Genomic DNA, 23,618 nt, shown 5'->3' with positions numbered 1-23,618 from the left:
CACGAGCATGTAGACTCCATAGAAGAAGGAAAGGAATGCATCGATCAGAGCGGTTAGAAGGAGGCACTCGGTCGTGAACAGAACTTGGAGGGCTTCCTGGAGGAAATGGGGCTGCACTGTGTCGCAGTTGCCATTCACACGTTGGAATAACCGCCAACCATGCCCCGTAGTGGAACTCAACGAAAGGGGGCGGACCTCGCTACTGCAGTCTGCCCACCTTGGACCGCTCCTTGACGTCTTGGCATGCCTGAATTGCGCTGGGTAGGGGGCGGTTTGTGGTATTGGCGCTCCTCTATCTGAGCCAGCAACGCTTGTATTTCAGCGGTCATCTCGCGTTGAAGACAGGATCGAGTTTGAATTGTACCATTCACTTTAGAACTGCCCGCAACCCGGCAAAGATCGCGTGCTAAACTCACCAGATTATTGCACTTGGCTCGGCGGAGGTCCCTCGAAATGTGCACTGCAGACTAAGAAGCACCATGGTTGACTGCATGACGTCAATCAAGATGATGAGACCCACAGTAGAAAAGGACCTTGCGGTTTCCATGCTCGTGGCCAAGTACAGCGCGTTAAGGAAATCGACGGTAAAGATGACGATCTCCGGCATCATATCCTCCATGTGAGTCACGCAGCGCAACGCGATATTCTTCACGACCCTCTTGATGACTGGCAGCAAAAGAGTCACCAACAGCTTACAGTTTGTATTGACTGTGGCGTGAAACAAGGCTTGATAGGCTGGGTAGATGAGCATCGAGGACTGCTGAGTGGCTACGAAGCTGCCGAATCGCACTAGACGATCCCTGTCCTTTAGTATCTCGCGGGCCGCGGGCATCCCCACTACAGCACAAAACGATGCGATGGAAATCACATAGGAAGCTGGGGCCATAACGATAGCAGCGAACGGGATGGGGAACCAGCCATTTGCAGCACAAGCCACATCAACCCCTAAGCTTATCTGACGCTCGTGATGAGCAGCAGCAGCTGACACCGAGATATCACAAAGTTCTTGAGAAAATATTTTGCCTGGACCGTGACGACATACAGCACAGACGCAAACACAATGGCGGCCCGAACCCAGAAGCCGTAGTTGGCTCGCCACCCGAGTGCGGGGTCCTGGAGGGGCACGGCTTCCTGGCACAAGACGAAGATTTCTACTGGGAGAAAGGTCCCAACAACCACGAACAGAACTCGACTAAGTGGCGTCTGTCGGGTGTACTCTTCCAGCGCAAGAAGTCGTTCGACGGAGTACTGTCCTCCACGAGCAGAGGTCGGAAAATAAAATATCATATTGTATTTTGGTCTTGGAGTCACAGTAATAATCATTGCAATACAGGGTCAGCCAATAATACAGTATTTTTCACAATTATTGGCAATAAATATATACGGAATTTTCGTAATAAGCTTAGTTTATTGGGACAATTTTCCATTGTACTTGTATGGGAACATCCTAAAGCAATAATAAATTATTCTGTGCTAAAAATGCCATAACTATTGTATAGATATTATTTTTTCCAACCCCTGTCCACGAGAGCTAATATGCACAGTCGACCACGTGTGGTGCAGTTTTGAGCAAGATTGCGCGAAAGAGCTGCCAGTGGGTGTTGGCGATGAAGCCCGTCGCGTTTCCTCGGAAGTTCGCGCTGGCAGCGGGTGAATCATGGTGACGATCGATCGTGCTCGGGATAGCTTTGAATTTGTTTCGCTCGTCGCGCTGAGTCAATGGGCGCCTTCCAAAACACATGTAAAACCGTTTGATCAGTTTAATCCGTAATTTTTTTAAATTACCGAACCGTTAATGTGCCCTAAAACGGTTGCTGGAACGCGACCTTCGGGAATAGTGGAGTTCAGAGTTCAGTCACCTGTTTAATCACGTTGCTAGTTAAGAGTCGCATTAGAATTGTTTGATGAGACCAAAAAGTGGTCTCATCAAACAATTCCCCGTGATTAAACTTTTATGCGCGACCTTTGGTGAGGGTTTTGGAAGGCGCCCAATGTAATGAATTTTTAGACTTTGACGTGCTGAGGTTCAGCAAGGGGACGTTCGTCTGCGTCTACTCTATTTTATTTTTAAATGAATCTAAAACCAAAACTTTGGAGCTTGTCCATTGTTATTGACACACGATGAAGGAAGATCGAAGTTCCAGAACTTGCTTAAATTAACGTGAAGTCCACCCCTACACAAACCGTCTTGCCAAAACACGCTTGTAGCCATAGGTCCCGCTACCGTGATCTAACGTACCAGTGTGTACGACACGGAATGCCAGACTCATGATCGAGCGTGCCACCAACGATCCTGAGGCTCCGATAGATTAGCGCAACGAGCAGCACAAGTGCAATGAGCTCCACCGGTGAGAAGACGAGGATGGGTCTCGTATTGAATTCGTTGTGACCCCCGTTAGCTCGGAATGGGGTACATCGCGCTTGGGAGGCGAACCGGCATAAGCAGATACAAGCCATACCACAAAGGAGCGAAGATATTGGTGACAGCGCTGAGAATACGACACTCGGTTGTGAACAACAGCTCCAGCGCCTCTCGCAGAATTTCTGGTTGAGATGATCTCAACATCTTTCGAAGCCCTCGCTAGCTTCAGCTCGCTTGACAAGAGTAGAATGGCTTCTGTTGAGGAATTCTGTCATGTTGATCGAGGAGATCACCGACCTCAGTCGAGATATTGTACGACCGACCTGCTGGCGGCTCGACTTTAGAGTGCATTATAATTGTCCGACTGCACCTTGCTCGGTGGCTGAATTGTAGCCTACTAACAAAAACCTACTAGTACATCGTGCTGCTCAGCAGTGCCCCGCGAACAGGCATCTCTTGTCCCACCGCTTGGTGTAATACTCGGTGAGTTGGCGGCCGTTGTCTCGCCACTTGAGCCACTCAGCCTGTGCTTCCGGTGTCAGGTCCGGGAACAGATCTATGTGCATGTCATGGTCGGCTTTGGCGTCGTGAAGGAGCACAGACCTTGCAGCGCGGTCGTAGCGTAGCCTTTCGGTTCCACGCACGACCGACATCTTTCGGCTCGGGTTGTTGCTGTACACCACGCGCTCGCCGAACTTGGCTTGGCGCTTCAGTGACCGGCCCACTCCGTCCTGCAGGAACCCTTCCTCCGGCACGCCGACGATATCGGCCAGCGTGTTGAGGATATCGTACTGCTCGGTCGCATCCTCGATCTTCATCCCCACAGCGTCACCCAGTCGGCCCTCAGCAACGAGCGCGCCCGCAACATGATGGACGGACACGTCGCGCGCCTCGGGAATGTAGTTACCGGCTTCGGGAGCTTGGCCGTGGTCACCCACCACAACGACGATGGTGTCGTTCAGAATTCCAGCAGCCGACATGCGGTCCATGAACTTGCCGAACTCCATGTCCGAGAAGTAGCGCATCTCCACGTAGTTCTTAATGCTGTCCGCGTTCTCCAGGCCATCATACAGCGCTGAAAAGTCCGGTTTCTTGGACTCCGCGTACCACGTCGGGCGTTCTTCGTACGACACGTGACTCGAAATCGTGTAGTGGTTCAAGAACAGCGGCTTCTTGGGCTCACCACGAGCCACGCGCTCCGCCTGCTCCTTGGTCTTGTTCACCATCAGATCGCCCAAGAGCTGGAAGCTGATGTCGTCGTGCACGCCCCAGTACAGCTCGCGGTGCTCCTTGCCAAACCACTGGTCGTGCGTGATGCCCAGGTCGCTCTCTGCCAACTTGATCATCTCGTCCCGACCCCACACAGTGTCGAAGCCGTGCGAGGGGAGGAACGTGTCCCAGTCGTCGTAGTCGGTCTTGCAGCCCGTCGTGAAGAACGGCTCGTAGCCCTTAGCCTTGAAGAACTGCGGCAGGCCGTCCAGCTGGTAGTTCTTCTTGCCTCCAGTCATGCCCGAGTCCGCCACGCTGTCGTACGGGACCTGCGCGAACAGCAAACTCTCCACGGAGCGACTCGTCCGCCAGCTCGACCACATGTTGGTGAGCGCCACGCCGCGCTTGGCCCACTTGTCAAAGTTGGGCGTGACCGTGATGTTGCTGCCTCGGAACAGGTTGGACGGGTCTTCTTCCCCCACGAGGTAGCGCGAGTCGTGGAACCGGAACGACTCCACCACGACCAGCAGCACATTGGGCGGGTCCTCGTTCTCCACCTTGACGTCAAACGCTAGCGGTCCGTGGAATCCCGTCGTGCGCCGATACAGCGAGTCGTCCTGAAACAGCTCAAAGTCCTCCGTGGCCGTGTGGATGTACAGCTCAGCCGAGGCGATGCTGCCGTTCGCGATCAGCGGCAGGAACCCCTGCGCCGTGACGAACAGCGCCTGCGTGAAGAGCTCGTTCAGCGTCGCGTTGAGCCCCGCGTACGCCACGAGCGCCGAGCTCGCCTGGCTCACTGCCAGCACGAACGCCGGCAGAAATACCAACGCCACCACGACCACCACACCCCCGACTCGTCCCCTGCAGCAGTAGGAGACCTCGTTCTGCTGGGGCTTCACCAGCACGACCCCCTCCATCTCCATCTCCTTCTCTTCCTCCTTCTTCTCCCCTTTGTCACCACTCACAGCCGTGCCTAAAAAGCCGGCGCTCTCGCCCACGCCCTCCTCGAGGCTGTTCTCCTTCTCTTCCTTCTCCTCCTTCAGCCTCCAATTCAAACACCCCTCAATACTCATCGCCACGGCAGCGGTGGGGCTCCACCTCGTCAAATCTGCCCAATCATTGGCCGCCCTCGCCGCCGCAAACAGCGTGGCCGTGACCGCCGCCAACGTGGCGCTGACGTACGCCTGGTCGATCTCGGACTGCGAGATCTCGGCCGCCCCGGCGTTGCTGGACTCGTGGATGGCCATCTTGACCAGGTCGAAGTGGAAGCGCATGTCGCGGATGCGCACGAGCAGCAGGTCGGCCACGAAGGGCACGGCCATGAGCGCGAACAGCACGAGGGACGCCAGGAACCGGACGACGGCGGCCACGCGTCGTTGACGGCGCTGGCGAAGGTCCAGCGGCTTCTGGACGCCGTCTACCACTGCGTCCTCCTCCTCGGGCTCCTCGTCGAGCTGCTGGTGACGGCGCTGCTGCAGCCAGCGGTCCACGAGCCAGAGCGCGGTGCAGAGGTACGTGGCGCACACTGCGTCCTGCAGCGCCCCGAGCGCCAGGGCGCTGGCCTGCACGTCCAGAGCGCAGTCCTTTGGGGTCCCGTACATTGTGATGAGGCTCGTGAGCGTGGAGAGGCGGAAGAGCGAGAAGAAGAGCAGCGCGACGGCGTAGACGAAGGCCCAGCCGCGCCATTGAGGCGGAGGTGGAGGTGGAGATGTAGCCATCGCCTTGGACGTCACGTGAGCCAAGGCAAATTGCTGACTGACTGACTGACTGACTGACTGACTGACTGCTGGGTTTGCTGTTCGGAATTGACTGGCGGGTTGTATGGAGCTGTCGACGACACTGCAGCTGCCGTGCGCGTTGCCTTGTTGAAGGGTACAAAAGGGGCGACAGAGTGTCGTAAACTTGGGGCCTGGGTCACGAGACGAAGGCCGGCGGCCGCACTGTGTTGCGATCGTCCTGCATTGGGCGACCATGGGGAGCAAGAGGCTGCTGGCAGTCAGAGGATATCGCGTGCATCGATCACTTGGGCCACGTGGTGCTCGGCCTTCTGGACCAGGAACCAAAGCAGGCACTGCGGATGGATGATACTGTATCCGCGCAGTTGATTTTCGGCCATGAGGCACGGCCACCTTTGCCTTGATTATTGGACGCAGAGGTTCCTGATTTCTCGAGGCGGGGGTCATTGACACTGGGATTCCCAGTGTCAATCTGGGAAACCGGGAACCGAACCAGGTTGGTCTGGACTTTGAGCAGGAAGCCGTTTGTTCGGGCTTGTGACTGTCAAGTCAATCGTAGTGTGGAGCACTCCCCTCTCCGAGAGGGGAGAAACCGCCAATCGCTGTGTTTCCGCTTAACGCAGGCTGGATTAGCTTATTCCGCCTTAACTCGGCCTCACCATCGCTGCTCCTAATTCGGCCACGGAGGGACGACCCGGAATTAACATGGGAATGAGCTAACTCGGGGCATAATTAAGGTCGATAAGGGATTAGAGTTACATGTATGCCAGAATTATCACGGCAAAAGGCACAACCTCCAATTATAGTATCGCCAGTATAGACAAATTAAAGCCCCCGTAATCTGGACAGCTTACGTTTACAATTAACAAATTTTGATCTCTCCAATTTCCAGCCAGCAATGGCTGTAGCCTCCGTCAAGAGATTTGAACACGAATGCGTATCGCGTGCTCGTTACACCTATTTACCCACTCTGATTGGTTTAAAATGCGTCTGTCGTTGGCCTCCTCCTTCACTGGCCCTCACAATCTGACTCCCTCAACCCACAACAAGCAGCTGACGATGACAAGCAACCTGTGCCTCCCTGCTACCGCTGGACCTGTATTACAGACTCCGTCCCGTGGTCGCCTCGATGGAGACCAAGTTCGAAGTGCCTGCACTGCCGTCAACACGAAAAAGGCGTACCGAAGCTATTTAAAGGGCATATCTACCTGGGTTCGCGCCACTTGCCAGGATGCCGAAGAATTCTTCTGCGAGGACGGCAGCCTTAACCTCGGTGTGTTCCTACCTACGCACTTCGAAGCGTTCCTGCTGCATAAAATGAATACGGGCAGCGTCAAAGTGGCGACACTTAGTGGCTACAGAAGTGCGCTAAAAGATCTGTACCGCCAAAAGCGACTACCTGTGCCGACGGAGTACTTAGACGACATGAAAACGTTCTTCAGAGGGCTCAAGCGAGTGGAGGCGGATGAAGACCAAGCGGGGCGCTCGCGTTGAGTCGGCAAGGAGCCGCTGACGTTCTCTCTGTACGTGGAGCTGGCCAAGCGCACAACGGGTTTGCACACCTATTCCTACTAACACAGTGGAATTTAATGTGCCACTCGAGTCAGTAGAAACGCTGCACATCTCACATCTCCCCGTGTGCAGACAGCGTCGGGTGCGTCCTCCACAAGACCAAAACAAACCAAGAAGGATCTGGGCCCAAAGACCCCGGCACATCTACGCGAATCCTTCGCAGCCTGACTGCTGCTGGGTGCTGGCACTCGGACTCTATCTCGGCTCCAACCCAACGCTAGTCCCTGGAAAACTGTTCCCGGGCTCCAACCAGAAATCGAGATTTTGCAAGACAATTGGGAGAATGCTCGAGGAGATTACGGGAGAAAAGGCGTACGGGACTCACTCCATCCGAAAAGGGGTCGCTACGTACGCTAGCAGTGGCAGCACCGGTGGTCCGTCAATTGTTAGTGTGTATTTGAGATGCGGGTGGTCGCTAGGTGGTGATCAAGACCGGTATTTTCGGTACGAAGCTGCTGGTGATCAATATCTCGGGCGGGTAGTTGCTGGCCTGCCCCAAAACAGCTCTCAATTTGCTGCGTTGCCCCCTCACTTCAAGGATCCGCAAGCCGAATTTATTCGAGACTGTACCAAGCAAATGTTTCCCGCATTGAAAGCCGACGCACACGTGGCACCTGTGCCTTGCTTCCCTGGTGACGCACGCCGATTTTCTTCGCCGAGGTCTGCTACCGAAGCATGCTTTGCTTTCTTCCTACATCTTTCGCGATTCCAATGTCATGGTACGACTCTCCAACAGGCTGATTACCGGTTACAGTACGTGGATGCGCCCTAATGGTATACCCCCACACGTCGAGCTTTTGAGCAGCACGTGAAGACGCGACAGGCGCTAAACCGGATCTGAGGAATTACCATGATCCAGTAGAAAAGTACTGGATCGTCCCCCAGGCCGACAGCCATTTTCTTCATACAGTAAAAAAATCCTAAGTACGCCCGGCACGCCACTTGCAAACCTATCAACCATTTATGGGCTAACTTCGAGCTCTCGGTTTATTTGCGGGACACCTGAAATAGATATGTGGGAGGTAAGATTTCGAAGGCTAGTGCTAAATAAAAACCAAGTAGACTTGAATAATAAATAATTCTCTAAAGGGTGATTCACAGCTATATTCTGCTGCATTGTGCAAATGTCCAAGTCAAGAGCAAGAAACCCCCCAAACTACGGCTCTGCTCGCTTTTCACTCGACGTGTCTGATCTCGAAGCTGCCAAGGAGTTGGGACTACTCAGGGACGATGTTGCAGTCGAGTCGACGAACCCGACAAGCTCAACGTATGGCTTCGCCTACCAGCTCCGAGAGAATATTGCCAATTCAGTCTTTTCTTCACAAAAAGCAGTCCACAGCAAGTGCAAAGATTTGGCTGTGAGGTGCGGCTTCCAGATTTTTGTGAAGCAGACCAGTGTGAAGGCCGACAACTCCGGTAATGCGAAATTTGCGTGCAAGGCGCTCAATGGAACGCAATATTTCGACCGGACTACACCAGCTGCCCAACTCACGTGTCCGTTTTTCGTGAATGTTCACGGGAAATCGGGGAAGTGGAAGATAACCCAGGCAAATTTTGCGCACAATCACCTCAAGCTCGTTGGTAGTGCCAAGGCCCCTTGTGTTGAAGGGTCCATCCCGTTGCCATCCAAGCCCATGCGGAATACCACGCAGCAGATAAGCAAGCTGACAGCGATTGTCGAGACCGAGATGCTTCCCGCCCACGATGGATCTACGGCTTCTATGTCAGGCGCCGCTATCAGGAATTTTCTGAAATCGAAAGGAGCGGACGTAAGCGCTACATCGGTGTCCAGAATGAAGCCGAAAATTGACGACAAAATTCACGGCGACTTGGTAGAAAGTTCCCAAAAACTGCGGGCGTACTTCGGGTTGATGGCGCACAAGAACCCCGGATCGGTTTGGAGAGTGGAAACTGCCGCGGACGGATCGTCGTTTGGTCGAGCGTGCTTCATCCCTAACGCTGGTATTCACATTGCCCAGAACTGCAAAAAGATGGTCGGCTTTGACGGGGTCCACCTTAAAGAGGAAATGCACGAACAGGGCATTTATCTGGTAGCTACCGTGAAAGACAACAACAACCACATCGTTCCAGTTGGACTCGCGCTGGTTTCACAAGAGGACAAGGCCAATTGGATTTGGTTCCTGGGAGCATTCAAGGAGGCAGTTGACTGGGAAAAGTTCACGATATTGTCGGATAGACAAAAAAGTCTGCTTCCAGCTGTCGCGACAATTTTCCCAAACGCTGGCCATCGATACTGCCTGCGGCATATCATGGACAACATTAACAGGAAATGTTCCAGATTGTCCCAGGAAGACCGTGCGTGGGTATGCCGAATGGCACGCAGCGACTGTGAAAATGACTATAAGCTGTATCGAAGTGAACTCGCCGTGAACAACCCTGCCGCTGCGAATTTTCTGGACGGAATCGAACGTGCTCACTGGGTGAAGTACAGTTTCCAAGAAAAGTTTAATCTCCCGACTTTCGACGAAATAACCTCAAATTTGTCAGAGCAAGCGAACAACTGGATGGGTAAAGAGCTTCGGACCGCCAAACCCTTGGACGGATTCCACTTGTACTTCTTGAAGCTGAGTCAACTGATGTCCAAAAGGCGACAATTGATTGTAACGTGGACAAAATCTGGCACACTCTCGGATTTAGTCCCCAAGTTGTTAGAGCGACGTACAGACGGCCAAGCTGCAGCTGATATGTGCGAGTTTACACCCCTTCTCGAGGGTGCGTACAGCGTCTTGTTCAAGGGCCCTGTTGCCATACCAGGATATGTGCACCCAGACCGGGTAGTGGATTTGCCAGCGCTAGAGTGCACGTGCGGCAATTGGCAAGACCAAATGTTCCCTTGTGTCCACGCAATTTGCGCTGCTTCAAAGGATGGCCGACGAATCGAAGACTTGTATGACGCCAAGCGTATGTCGATCGAGCACTTCCGCGATACGTACACATTCAAATTTCTCCCTTGGCCGACAACAGCAACCTTACAGCGGGACGACACAATTCTTCCTCCACAACTTGAACCCACTCCTGAACGGATTGGTAAAAGAGGGTTGAAGCCGGGGAAGAGGCCACAACACAAGCGAAAGATTGTGAAAAACGCGCTGTAGGGACAAGAATAAGCTTCGTCGGGCAAAGCCAATTTATACTTATCGATCTGTATTTTTGACAAACAACACTTCATAATTAATAGATATTGTGCTTTCCGACAATTCTAACCAAATATGCAAGTGTTGCTGAGTCATATTTGGGTAAGGTATATTAAAAATCTAAACCGATAGATCTCTAGTGTTGTGCCCTAAGAACACGCGAGTAAAATATTTCGTGAAAATCTCTTAAACGCTAGAAGGAGTAGGAACTCTACGAATGTACCACTCCATGGTACACCCTTTTTGTATACTTTAAGCCGCAATGGTGCAATATGCTACGTTGATCTGCAATCTGAATTTTGCAATTTAACTACGTTAAATTTAGCCAAATCACAACCTGACCTCCGGGCTGAAGTCTACTGTATTTATTTTTAGGCAACACTTAGAATAGAAATAGACTGCGAATTACATTTTCAGCGCTTCGGCAAGCCCCATTCTGCTTTGTGCTCAATGCCACGCCTTAATCCACGACAGCGCCACGCCCGGAACATCTAGCGCCGCCTGGACGGCTCGTTTTACCGTCTCCGACTGAATCCCGGTATTTCCGCTCATGACGTCAGCGACGAAGACACCGACGAGCAGGAAGAGGAAGAATCATCAGTCGGGGTGGACTCCGAGAAGAACAACGTAGGGGTGGTGGCCTCTTCGCAAGCAATCGAAGGGCCCAGAGAGGCGTGGATGGGCAGCTATATGAGGTAGAGCGAATATACGCGAAAAGGTGGATCAACGTAAGAGTATATTATTTCATTCAATGGGTTGGGTACCGGGAGCTTACATGGGAACCGGGAAGCCACGTTCCGATGCGCCTGAAGCTACGGTTCGAACGCGAATCGATCGACTTCATCTGGGTCTACCAATCGACAAGAGGGAGACGTCGGACTCGCCATCGACGACCGACTCGACGCAGCGCAAGGATCCAGTCTCGCAGAAGGAGGTAGATACGTCTTGATAAATACGCATCACGAACTTAGCAAATACTGTGACAGTAGTTTGTTTTTCGGTCGGCCTGGGGGGCGATCCAGTACTTTTCAACTGGATCATGGTAATTCCTCCCCGGATCTACTGCTGGACGGATTTGCTAAGCCACTGGACGAGAAATGCGTGAGTCAGCAAAGTGTAACGCGAGAAACCCTCAGCTCGACGATCCGTGTACTGCTAGAGGAGGCTGGACTATGGCAGGCGCAGCAGCGCATTCAGTAAGAAGCAACCCAATCAAGTCCAACCAGCATCGTTTATCACTGGCAATCAGATGGGCGCTTTCATCGGATGCCGCAGGATTTTGCTTTTCCACAGCTAGATGCGCTAAGTGTGTGGTGTATTTGGCGGCTTGGCCACCCTGCTGCCGGATACCCGCCTTTTCGGGCGCTGCAGCCATCTGACTTCACGAAGACCAACCGCAAGATGTTTTCGGAATGGACGGTGCTGGCCCGACATATCGTCGTTGGTGTGGAGGCAAGTACAGGGGCGAGAATGCAGCGACCAACTTCACAACGTGTAGCCGACGATCTCTACCAACTAGGCATAGCTCATGTGCCGATGAAGCCGCCTACACATGCGGCGAAGCAACGGCCCGAGCGAGCAGTAACCACACTGCGACGAATCCGGCAGGCAATCCACGAGTCGAATCCGGAGGCGAGGCGTGTTCTGTTTCGTCACAGGAAGCGCACTAGAAACCAAATAGAGGTTAACAGCATTAACAAGGCGTTAGTCGTGATGACGCAGCACATTAATTCGTTCGATAGATGCTTGTTCGTCTTACCTCGCCACCGTTCCCGTCGAAGATGCACGACAATGGGATCTGGCGCCCCGCGGAGTGAGTACTGCCCTTTAGTGATGAGAATATTAGCCAATCCGACGACGTTCGTTATGCGTGTCACGACCTGGTTACGGGATCTCGACACAAGTCAATAAGTACTATGAGCCAAGGCTGCGAGTGAGACAGGAGCAGTGTATCCACCAGAACGTACCCCGCGATCGTGCGTCAGCATTGCTTGCCAAGCAAGAACCCCGAGCTCTCGCTCCACTGCAAGGGGTTCGCGGCAGTGATGCTATTCTTGGCATCCAGCACGACAGTTGCAGGCTGCTACTTCTACTCTGATGTTGTTCGCTTCGCGCATACCTGAGTGGTCGTGGTGGCGATCACAGTGCGCTGATGTGAGCATGTTCTTCTCACCACGTTCACGAGAAGCAAGAAATAACCCTCTGCGCCATCCTCTCATCAAATTCGCCGAGCATCGCAACTTGCAGAGCGAGGGATGCAGTGCAACAGCAAAAAGCCCATTGATCCGCGGTCTGTGCTGGAACAGGTGAGCCCATTGATTATACTGGGATAGCAGTGGCCGATAGTTCATGCTGCTAGGCTGCCCAAATCGGGTTAATTCGCGCCTCGGTAACTGAAGCCAGTAAACTGAGGCCGGTATCGTGGTCCTTTGTCACTGGCTGTCTTTCTACTGGTGACCCGGTAATTGGAGCTGGTAACTGAGTCCGATCTCGAGTCACTAGTTTTCTGTCTTCTAGAGATCAGGGCATGACTTCAGCCATTTCGCATTCTAAAGCAACCGGCACCTACGTACGTACCTATCCCCCTGCTTTTCCTTTATCTCGCAAGCTATTGCTCAGTACAGCCACAAGTTCCCTAAACTAACATGGTCGCGCGTTTTTCGCCATAATTCACCACTATCAGGTTCACTACAACGCTGAATTCGAGACGTGGTTTTGGCTGACTGTTGTAGTTGACGTCGCAGGCCGTGTCTACCTCGGTCTCGCTGATAGGCGCCATGGGACTACAGCTATTGTGCAATTTCGCATTCTACCACTAAACCAAGCAGCCGGCCTACGTACCTAGCCACCCGCCTCTACAACGATTGCCGGAGCACCACCCACCACCACGGCACTAGGGCCCCGCAACGGCTAGGATAGAGGTCTTTTGACCGTATCTTTAGTTATTTTGTTTTTAGTTTATAGCAGGCTTTTTATCATTACCCATTGGCGTCTCATGCGCCTGCTTCGCAGCCGCAGCATCTGCCTGGTAATGTGATGTGAAAAGTAGATACTGTCTAGTAAGTTTGGAGCGGTATGAGGACAACACAAGTTTTAACTACGAAGTACAAATGCAGTAGCTACAAGACCGAATGAGTGACCGCAGGAGACACTTACTCTATTTCAGTAGTATAGCCCTCAATTATACCAAACTTTGACATTGAGCAGACTATTGTTTTTAGAAATCCTTAAATTTCAAAGCTTACGAGTACATTAATGGCCCCACGACCGCTACGTACGGCGATATTGCAGCTGGGAGGGTGTATACGCCGCGCATCTTGGCGCTAGAAGTCGTGGTCTACAGATAATTTTCAGGATACAAACAATGCGATGAAAACAAAACGCAACGTTAACTATGATACAAAATATTTGATGCCCAGGTTTCTCATAAAGGTATCGCTGATAGTTCTTCCTCTCACTTGCTAGACAAGAGAGGCGACGAGTAGCTAAGCTTCGAGGTTGCGCTCGCACGGCTTGGTAGTCGTCGTAATACTACTGCTGTGGTGAAAGTTCTGGCTGCCCCCGTAAAATTTCTATCCCAGCCTATGCGTAGCCCTAGTACCGCGAGCTCGATACGATAACATTTCATTTCGTCAGCCGTCGTCGCGTCGTCCCATCACAAGGAGCTCGATGGCCGAGCGCCCTGTATGACCCAGCAGAACAGTTCGGGCTCGACGTGACGGCTGCTCGGTGCGATGGCAGAGACGCACGTGTAGTTCTTGTACATGTAAGAGGCCGAAGTGTACTGCTTGATCGAGATATTCTCGCTTTTTTGCGGATATACTAGCCCGAATGTGGGCATTTGTTATACACTGATGCTTATGAAAGGATGAAGAATCTCTCAGCATTCCGAGGCAAGCAGGCATTTCCGATCCCAGCGACTCTTGTAGTACGTATTGAGCCAGCGGCCGGAGTCTCGCCACGCCAGCCACCCGTCCTGCTCCTCGGTCGAAAGCCTTGGAAACAAGTCGTTCCGCATATCGTGATCACTTCGAGAATCATGAAGTAGAACATCCCCCGAATAGCGATCGTAGCGCAGACGCTGGTTCCCTCTCACCACCGACATCTTCTGGCTCGGGTTGTTGCTAAACACGACGCGCTCGCCAAAGGCTACGTTCCGCTTGAGCGAGCGTCCGACTCCGTCCTGCAAGAACCCCTCTTCTGTAACCCCAGTGATGTCAGCTAACGTATTGAATATATCGTACTGCTCGGCAGCATCTTCCAGCCGCAGTCCAGCGGATTTCCCCAGTTTTCCCTAGGCTATGAGTGCTCCAGCGACTCGAGTCGCAGATAACTCGCGAGCTTCAGGCTTATCGTATCCAAATTCCGGTGCTTGACCATGATCCCCAGTGATAATAATGTTGGACGTTTTACCCGATCCGACGGCCGAACGCTCTTCACGAAAGAAGGCAAAAGGAAAGGTAAATAGATTAGCGGTGGAGCTGCTGCCAGCTCCTACGGGCCTTTGCCCCTTTCTCATACAGGGACCTGGTTCTCTGAGAACTCCTACTGCTGCATGTCTTACCACCAGTCCAGGTCCCAGGCTCATCCTTCAACTTGCTGCAGTTGAAGCTGGCCTGCAATATGCATTCCAACACGCCTCCCTCGAAGTACAAACTTCGACCACCAGAATGCGCTTCTTGAGGCAGGTTGCTTCATCACATGCCACCGGTCACGCCCACGAGCCACAACAGGTCCTTCAGTCGCTGCTTGTCCAGTGGCTTCGTAAACGCATCCGCCGGGTTCTCGGCACCTTTCACCTTGCGTAGGTTGATTGCGCCCTTCTGCACTTGTTCACGCACGAAGTGCCTTCGCAGCTCGATGTGTCGGGTACGGCGACTGTAGGTACGGTTGGTAGCCAGCACATGGGCCGCTTGGTTGTCAATCCCGATCTTCAGCTTCACACTTCGCTGTGGTAGTATCTCCTGCAACATGTTGCTGGCTGCAACTGCCTCCATCGCAGCCTCACACGCGGCTACATACTCGGCCTCAGCCGTTGAGAGGGCCACGATCGATCGGCGACGTGACATCCAAGACACAGCTCCGCCTGCTAGCGAGAACACGAACCCGGTAGTACTCTTACGTGACTCAGGGTCATCGGCCCAGTCACTATCACAAAAGCCTTCCAATACAATAGTGCTTGGCACCTCCGTAGGTCGTTCATGCGATATGCCATAGTCTACTGTACCAGCAAGGTACCGCAGAACACGCTTCGGTGTCCCCACGTGTCTGGCAGATGGCTTGGCCACGAACCGACTAAGTTGCCCCACTGCAAACGCCAGGTCGGGTCTCGTTCCCGTAGCCAAGTACATCAACATCCCGACAGCCTTTCGATAGTCAAAGCTAGCGTCAGACTCCTCACTCGCATCCAAAGGCGCCAGCCGAACATTTGTCTCCATCGGGTTGCCCACTGCATGGGCGTTCTCGTACCCAAATGTCTGCAATACCTCTCGAGCATACTTGCTCTGGCGAATGGTGATGCCCTCATCAGTCTGGTCCACCTGAATGCCCAGGTATTCCTTGAGAAGCCCCTGGTCCTTAATGCCGTACGCCACATTCAGCTCCTCAAACAGCTTGCACTTGTCTTCTTCATTGTTGGTCGCAACCATAATATCATCAACGTAGACAAGCACGAGCATGATCGAGTCTGTTCCGAACTTGTAGTACAGGCAAGGTTCAGTGAGAGAGCGGAGGTAGCCTTGCGCCAAGAACCAGTTGTTCAACTCCGTGTTCCATTCACGCCCCGATTGCCTCAGTCCATACAATGCCTTCACCACCACATACATGTGCCCGTTAATCTTGCAGGGGAACCCTTCAATCGACTTGAGATACTGGTAGATCCCCAGCAAGGCATTCAGGTACGCGGTGTTAATATCGCCGCCGTAGAGCAGGAGATGTAGCACAGCAGCAAGTGCCACGAACATCCGGAACGAGGACATTCTCACGACAGGAGCGAACGTCTCGGAGAAATCAATTCCAGGTCTCTGGTAGTTTCCAAGAGCTACGATTCTCGACTTGAAACGAATCACATATCCCTGGCGATCAGTCCTAAGAGACCGCACCCAACGTGTACTAATCGGCTTTGCATCCACCGGAACTTCCTCGCAGGGAATCTCTCTGATCACTCCCTTGGCACGCAGCGCGCTCATCTCCTCCAAATCTGCCTGCAGCCAGAACTCTCGGTACTTCGATCTGTACAACTCGCGGCGATTCTTCGGGAGCTTCACATTGCTCGCCAGAATAGGTTTACCATCTTTGTCCAAGATTCGGGCCGAACACTGCGCGACATTCACTTCATAGTCATCCAGATAACGAGGGCGACGCCGCTCGTGATACTCACGAAGACCAGTCTGGGTTCGCTTCGGCTGCTGCTTGTCAGCATCCTGCTCCACGCGCAGCTCCTCGGACTTCGTCTCGTCGCGGTGCGTCCGCTTTCCCGTCTGCTTGGCGAACTCACGGCAACCGAGTCGCTGCCTCCATGCTCAGACTGAATGTCTTGCAGACACTCATCATGATCGTCAATAGTCATTGATCTACACACACTAGCCACCGTAACTTGATCGTCATTAATTACGGACTCCTCGTGCTCAATAGTCTCACCAATATCATCGACTTCATCCTCAGTTTCCTCCTCATCAATCTCGTCCAGTTGCTCTAAAGTAGCGGCGGATCCACAGACACCAGTCGTCGACTCGTCACCATCGCTCACTTCATATTCCTGAGGTTTCTCGCTGCTCGCAGTTGCAGCTCGTTGCGTTGCCGCTTGAGATGGCGATGTATTGGTCATGTAGGTCCAACCTCAGTGGGGATCGCTGCCGTCACACCTTCAATGTCTGTGATGTGAGCAGCACTTGCCATAAACAGAGTCGCCTCCCTGCTTTCAGCTCTTTCTGCAACTACAGAACCAGCTGCACCAGACACTGCAGATCGTGCCTGTAATGGGCCTACTTTGGCTCACTACTTTAGCTTACACGTGTGCGCGTGTATGTGAGGAAGCGTAGCTTAGTTTAAATTAGAGTTAATTATACTCGGGCCTCCGAGTATAGATTAATCTAAATAAACGATCCAAATAATGTTTTTGGGTTAAAATGAGAACTGCTATTTTTGTTTTATGTTTCTGACTTCCTCTAAATGTAATATTCTAAACTAGGAATCTGCCAACGGCTGGTTGGCAGGATTCTGCTAACATGCAAGTCACTCATTGACTAAAAGATGCTGCTTTCAGCCAATAGGAATCCTAAACGTGTATGGACCACCCGTCGTGGTGGTCGTACATGTATGTAGCCATTGGTGTACCTTACACCAAGGTCGAGGAAGTGTTCAAACCTCTAACAGACATCGCATCTGTTAGAGTAACAAGTGACTGTAGCCCCTTGTGCGTGTAACCCCGTTACACCATCGCCCCGTCAATGTTAGACGTGCCGGTCTCGGCACGTCAACCACCATTGACCACTTAGTCAATGCGTGACGTTGAAGAGAGCGCGCTCGTAATGGAACGAGCGCGTCGAAGCTGAAGACCGCTGGCGCAGCAGCGGAGAACCTCTCTGCTGCTGAGTAGCATGCGCGGCAACGTGCGAAGCGCGTCGCTGCCGCGGGGGCAGGTACCTATGTCTGCCCTCGAAGTGTCTTCGGGTGCTGCTGTTAACAGCAGCGCTCGCATTACGTTCCAGTGTGCAGCGCATGATGGGCTTCGTACGCCCTCACCATGTCCGGGACGTCTTCGAGCAAGACGTTCCGCAGCTCCCATGTATCTTGGTTGGGAGGGAATCCTCTCCAACGGATATGAAAACGAACTGGTTGCCTGTTCGTTCTCGGGATACTGTGATCAACAATCCGCTCAACAATCCATCGAGTTGAGCCGTGTGCATCACGAATCGTGCGGCGGCGGCGGCGGAAACACACCCCGTGCGTGGTCAACTTGGTGTTGACCCTGATCTCGTGTCTCCCCACGACCAAGTCCCGGTCGTGGAGTAGTTCCAGAGCGCTGCGTTCGGCGCTGTGAAGTATTCGCAGTTTGCGGCGGCCTCCCAGACCGCCTCGATGGTTCCGACCGAGCTGGACCATTAGTTCGACCCGCTGCTCCAGCGCGAAGTCGCGCTAGAGAGGATGATGGCTTCCGCCGAGTCTTCTGCTTCGGTTCAGCCGAGCTAGGTAGCTCGTGCTGCAGGTATGGCTTCAGCCTTCCGACGTAGAATGTTGGATGGAGACGCATGCTAGACGGAATGTCTAGCGTGTAACCATTGCCATGCCGTGCCAATACTGTGAATGGCCCGATGACGCGCGGAGCGACCTTGCTCGCCCCGAAGTCGGAAACTGCATGTTTAGGCAGGTTTCGCGTAGCTAACAAAACCAACGAACCCTTCTTGAATTCATTTGTGTTGCCCCTGCCAACATTGTCTGCGTTCAGCTTCTGTCGGTCGACAGAAGCTGCGATAGCGTCCTGGACAAACCGAATGACGGCTTGTCTGCGCTGTACGAAGTGAATTGCGTCCGAGCTGAACTCGTTCAGCTCGCTTCCAGCAGTAGGCCCTGCCTCTGCGTTGGTCTTCGTGGAGTCTGTGCCCTGCACAGACACGCTCATCTTCTTCTTGTTGGTGTCTGTGCCACGTTCTTCGTGCGCTTGTCGGCGCCTGCGCCCTGTACAGACGCGCAGTTCTTGGCTTTACTTCGTGTCGTTGCGGCTGACACTGTGCAAGTGTCAGCGGCATTCTGCGGCTGCTGCGGTGCAGACGGAGATCCTCCCCCACTTATGGAAGGAGCCACCATCCCGAGTAGACTCGGGAGGCGTGGGTGCCTCATGGCATTCACGTAGAAGGGTGTATGCCCGGTCGAGGCATGCACCGAGTTGTTGATGGCGAACTCCGGAGTAGGAACGAGTAGGCGTAGCTCTTAAGCACGTCTACGAGCACGCGGTTCACGCGCTCGGTCTGCCCGTCCGTCTGCGGATGGTCCGCAGTCGACATCGAAAGTTGACTCCCAAGAAGTGTAAACACTTCTTGCCAAAGGTGCGCAGTGAAGCGCGGGTCTCGATCCGACACAATGTCGATCGGCATGCCATGGTGTTTAAACACCATGTCGACGAACAGACCTGCAGTCCGCTTCGCAGTCACTTCAGCGGGTACCGCAGCAAGATGTACCATCTTGCTGAAGCGGTCACCAAAGACCACAACGCCCGTGTTCCCCTGACTGTCCGGGGGAAGACCGAACACGAAGTCCAAAGACATGGACTGCCAACACTCTCGTGGAGTTGGTAGTGACTGCAAGGGAGCCTGCGCGAAAGGCGCAGGCTTCACACGTTGACAAACCTCGCAAGCACGGACGTACTTGCGCATCCATTTGTACTGGTGGGCCCAGTAGAAGTCTCGCGTGAGAAGAAGGTATGTCTTCTCACGGCCCGGATGCCCCGCAGTCGGTGCATCGGGATACTCGTACATGATCCTGAGTCGCAGGTCATGGTCATTGGGCACGACAACGCGGTCCGCGTTGTCGTCGACTGCACTGTAGAGTAATAACCCGTCGTGCACCCGGTAACGGTGTGCACGAGCACGAAGATGCTTCGGCAGCTACTGACAAGCTTTTCAGAAGGCGCTAAGCCGTAGGCCAGCAAGAGCTTCGCGTCCGCGTCGTGCGCGTATGCGACCTTCGCGTCGTCCAACAGTGACGACGTTGGGGTGCTCGATCGCATGGCGTCAATGGCATTGACGTCGGCATCAGTCGTGGCGTAGTCCGGTCGACGCGAGAGCGCGTCAGCCACAACATTGAGTCTTCCGGGTTTGTACTCAACCCGGAAGTTATACTCTGCGAAGAATGAGAGCCATCTCGCCATCCGTTGCGAGATGTGCGGCGACTTCACAGCCGTCCGCAGCGACGCGTGGTCTGTGTAGACCACGAACGGTTTGCTTCTGAGTAGATACCCTCGGAACTTCGCGAGTGCGTACTTCATGGCAAGGAGCTCCTTGTCATGTACCGGGTAGTTGCGCTCAGCTGGCTTCAGCTGGCGCGATTGGTAGTAGACGACACGATCACGACCCTCGTGATCGTGCTGCATCAACGCACATCCGATTGCGAGTCGGATGCGTCACACACAATGTGGAACGGGCGATCTTGGTCGGCCACCGCTAAGATCAGCGCCTCAGTCAAGCCCTGCTTGACTGCATCGAAGGCCTGCTGACTCTCAGCAGTCCAAATCCACTTGACGTCCTTCTTCAGGAGCTGTGACAGCGGCCGTATCATGCCCGCGTAGTCCTTCACGTACGTGCACAAGTACGTGGCCAAGCCAAGGAACTGCCGCAGTTCCTTGACATTCGACGGCGTCGGCCACTCATTGATCACTCTGACCTTCTCAGGGTCAGGGCGGACACCGTTCTTCCCAACGAGACACCCGAGCACGGGTATCTCACTCGCCCCGAAGATGCATTTCTTCAGGTTCGCATAGAGCTTGTGCTTGCGCATGAGCGCAAGCAGCTTGCGGAGATGCACCTTGTGCATCTCAACGTCGCTCATCCCGTCCGCAGCTCGGCTGTGGACGAACACATCGTCGAAGTAGCTCGATGCGAAGTCGCGCACCGAGCGCAACAAGTGGCACCTGTTGAAAGTCGCAGGGGCGTTCTTCAGACCCTGTGGCATCACTAGCCACTCCCAGAGCATGCCGCTCGGCGTGCTCACAGCCGTGCGAGGGATATCGCTCTCACACATGAGGATCTGATAGAATCCATCGCGCAGATCAAGAGCACTGTAGATAGTGCTCCTGGCCATCCGAATCGATGATGACATCTTTTTGCGGTATCGGTGTCTGCGCCGGTATCGTCGCATCGTTCAGCTTGTTGTACGCATGAACGCTGCGCCAACCGCCCTGTGGCTTCTTGACACAGAACGTAGGAGCACTGTGCGGGGATTTCGATTCCCGCACTTGTCCAGCTTTGCGACGACTCTCAAAGAAGTCGTCGATCGCCTTGACCTGCTCTCGCGGCAGTGGCCACTGCCGCGTGACACAGTACTTCGTCCCCGCCACGAGATCAATCTCGTGCTGGATGCCCTTGTCCTGCGGAAGCTCCGCAGGGATCTCTTCGGGAAGTATGTCCGCGTACTCCCGTAAGATCTCGTAGTAGGGACTCGTTTTCAACGAGTCCCAGCTCTGCTCTTCAAAGCGGTCCTTCTTCGTCTTCGCACTGAGACTGTCCTCGCTCTCAGTGGTGGTCTTCATGAAGAACTGCCTCAGTTCTTCATTCTCGCTCTTCGTTCTCTCGGCGTCCGAGACAATGCATATTTGCTCGATGCGTCCATCGTGCAAGTCACGCGCGAAGCGCTTCCAGCTCATGACTGGAAGCGAAGTCAACTCCGACGCTTGCGTCGGAGGGTTAGCGAGAGTCATCTCCCTGTACCGGGACCCGGCGCAGGTACGCGTCAAGACGTTCAACGTCTCGACGTCCGGCTTCTCAGCCCCCGTCTGCCCGGCAGACATTTCTTGTAGCGTCTCGGCTCCAGTCCGAGACTTGCGCAGCGACCTTCGCATGCGCTGTCTTCTTGTTTTGCGGAGCCCGGCTCCGCTTGGTTCTTGACCTCGTCCAGGCCCAGCCGTGGACGGGTGTTCTTCTTGTATTCCGCCGGCGGGTTCATCACGCGGGCGAGCGACTTCAAGCCCGGCTTGGTCGCCCGGCGCTTCGTCGTGCAGCCCGGCTGCACAACACCATGCAAGTTTTTCCGGTGCGGGACGTTTGCAACCGTCCGCACCTCCTGCAGCGTCGGCTCCCGGAGCCGACACGCCATCTTCACCTCGACGCCTGTTATTGGTGGAGCCCTCCATTACGGAGGGTGCGTCGGCTCCCCGAGCCGACGAATCAAGTTCACCCAATCCATCGACTCCCGGAGTCGACGGCGTTTCGTCACTTTAGCTCTTATTATTGGTAAAAATCGATCCAATCAGATTCGCGTCAGCCTCCACGGCTGAGGCGTGTGACTCGCCTGCGTCATCCGTGCCCCTAGAGGCCGGAGACTCTTCCTTATTCGCTGTAAAGCGGGTGTCGACCTCCGAGGTCAACACATTTCCTTCATTAGCTGTCGGCGGCAACGCCGACGCCAGCTGCTCTTGCGCGTGTGCTCGCGCGCGCCCAGGGCGCTCCGGGACAGCGGCGTTAGGCGCTGGCTCGAGTGGGAAGTCGCGCGCACCTGTCGGTGCGTGCGTAGCGGCAACAGGGCCATCGCTCACTGTTCAGCTGTCGCGACCGAAGCGCACGAGAGTGTGCTTCTCCCAATCGATGACCGGATCATGTCGTGCAAGCCACGGCATGCCCAATACAATGTCAAACTTATCGTCCAGATCCAGGACGATAAAGGTCTCGATAAACTCTTGATCTTCATACGTGAAGCGCACGCGTACCATGCGCTTCTCGGTCTTCACGACGGCACCCGTTGCCAGTCGTACTTCCAACATACTTCGAGGTATCTTTAAATCCTCGAAGTCAAGCCTTGATAGACTTCGCAGTCGAACAAAGTTCTTCGACGCGCCAGAATCTACCAAAGCACGGAGAGAGCTGCTTGCTCTCATCGAGTTCACATTCAGGATGACAAGGTCAGGCTTGTCATCTTGGTTCTTGCAGTGAGAATGAACCTCACTGGTGGCTGCAGTCCTCAGTGTCGCGTGTCCAAGGTCGACACGCGGAACTGCATTACCAGTAGGGCGCCCCGCGCCTACTGGATTCCAGCATTTTTTTTGTTTGTCCGCGACGATGTCCGGCATCGCCGCGTCGACCACCATCTCGGTGCACGGGTGCCGTGCACTCTCGGGCATAGTGACCGATCCTTCCGCAACGGAAGCATCGTACATTACTTCCTTGTTGCTGTTGATAACCAACAGCCGTTGCATTCGAGAGGTCCATTGGTTCCGGACCTCCCGCTATCGCGACCGGAGGCGGTTGGAGCCTCGGCGCATTCGCTTGCAGTTTAGCCTGCCTCAGACTAAACTCCTCTTGCATTGCAAGAGTAATCGCAGCTTCGAGAGTACCTGGGTACTCACGGAAGAGATAGGTCTTTACAGGCCCATCTCTCAGACCCTTCATGAACGTGACGACCTTGGTCGCCTCGTCTATCGGGTTGGTCACAATGTTCGAGACCAAGTACCGTGCTCTCTGCGCGTAAGCATGGACATCATGCTTACCCTGCTGTAGGTCGAGGAACTCTGCCCTCGACCGAAACGCATTTTGCGGGGGCTCAAACACTTGCCTGAGCTCCTCCTTGAAACCCTCGTACGTGCTGAAGCACGTAGGATCAGAGAGTCGGCGTCCATACGCCCAACTTCTCGCTCGTCCGCCAAGGCATGACATGGCGAACGCAACCTTGGACAACGGGTCGACGATACGTCGAGCCGCGATGGCAGTGTCGAGTTCGACAAGCCAACGGAGGAGAGGCTTGCCCTCTCTTCCGACATAGTTGCTCACGTTTAGCTTCAACGATTGTCCACGCGGTGGCGTCTCCGACGCTACCGTGATAGAGGAAGCAGCATCACGCTGCTCCTTCATGATGAATCCCAGAGGAACACCGTGTTGCTCC

General features: G+C 54.0%; 3 protein-coding genes across 3 annotated transcripts; 2 read left to right on the top strand and 1 right to left on the bottom strand.

The window, feature by feature from the left end:
* Positions 1-2,790: 2,790 nt before the first annotated feature.
* Positions 2,791-5,289, bottom strand: PHYSODRAFT_529265 (hypothetical protein; the record flags this gene model as incomplete). Its single annotated transcript, XM_009538901.1, has 3 exons — positions 2,791-4,458; positions 4,651-4,956; positions 5,062-5,289. 3 exons carry the CDS (start codon positions 5,287-5,289, stop codon positions 2,791-2,793), a joined length of 2,202 nt encoding a protein of 733 aa, XP_009537196.1.
* A 3,278-nt stretch (positions 5,290-8,567) lies between these two features.
* PHYSODRAFT_529203 (hypothetical protein) lies at positions 8,568-9,995 on the top strand (the record flags this gene model as incomplete). Its single annotated transcript, XM_009538900.1, has 2 exons — positions 8,568-8,665; positions 9,470-9,995. The coding sequence occupies 2 exons, from the start codon at positions 8,568-8,570 to the stop codon at positions 9,993-9,995; spliced, it is 624 nt and encodes a 207-aa protein (XP_009537195.1).
* Positions 9,996-11,282: 1,287 nt separating this feature from the next.
* Positions 11,283-11,456, top strand: PHYSODRAFT_375523 (hypothetical protein; the record flags this gene model as incomplete). The annotated part of the gene is made up of 1 exon (XM_009538899.1): positions 11,283-11,456. A coding segment is annotated over one exon (174 nt), but the record flags the coding sequence as incomplete, so codon positions are not given.
* Between the last annotated feature and the right edge of the window lie 12,162 nt (positions 11,457-23,618).

The sequence above is a fragment of the Phytophthora sojae genome, assembly GCF_000149755.1.
Source record: "Phytophthora sojae unplaced genomic scaffold PHYSOscaffold_12, whole genome shotgun sequence".
Classification (NCBI taxonomy): domain Eukaryota; phylum Oomycota; class Peronosporomycetes; order Peronosporales; family Peronosporaceae; genus Phytophthora; species Phytophthora sojae.
This window is presented reverse-complemented; position numbering and strand designations above follow the sequence as displayed.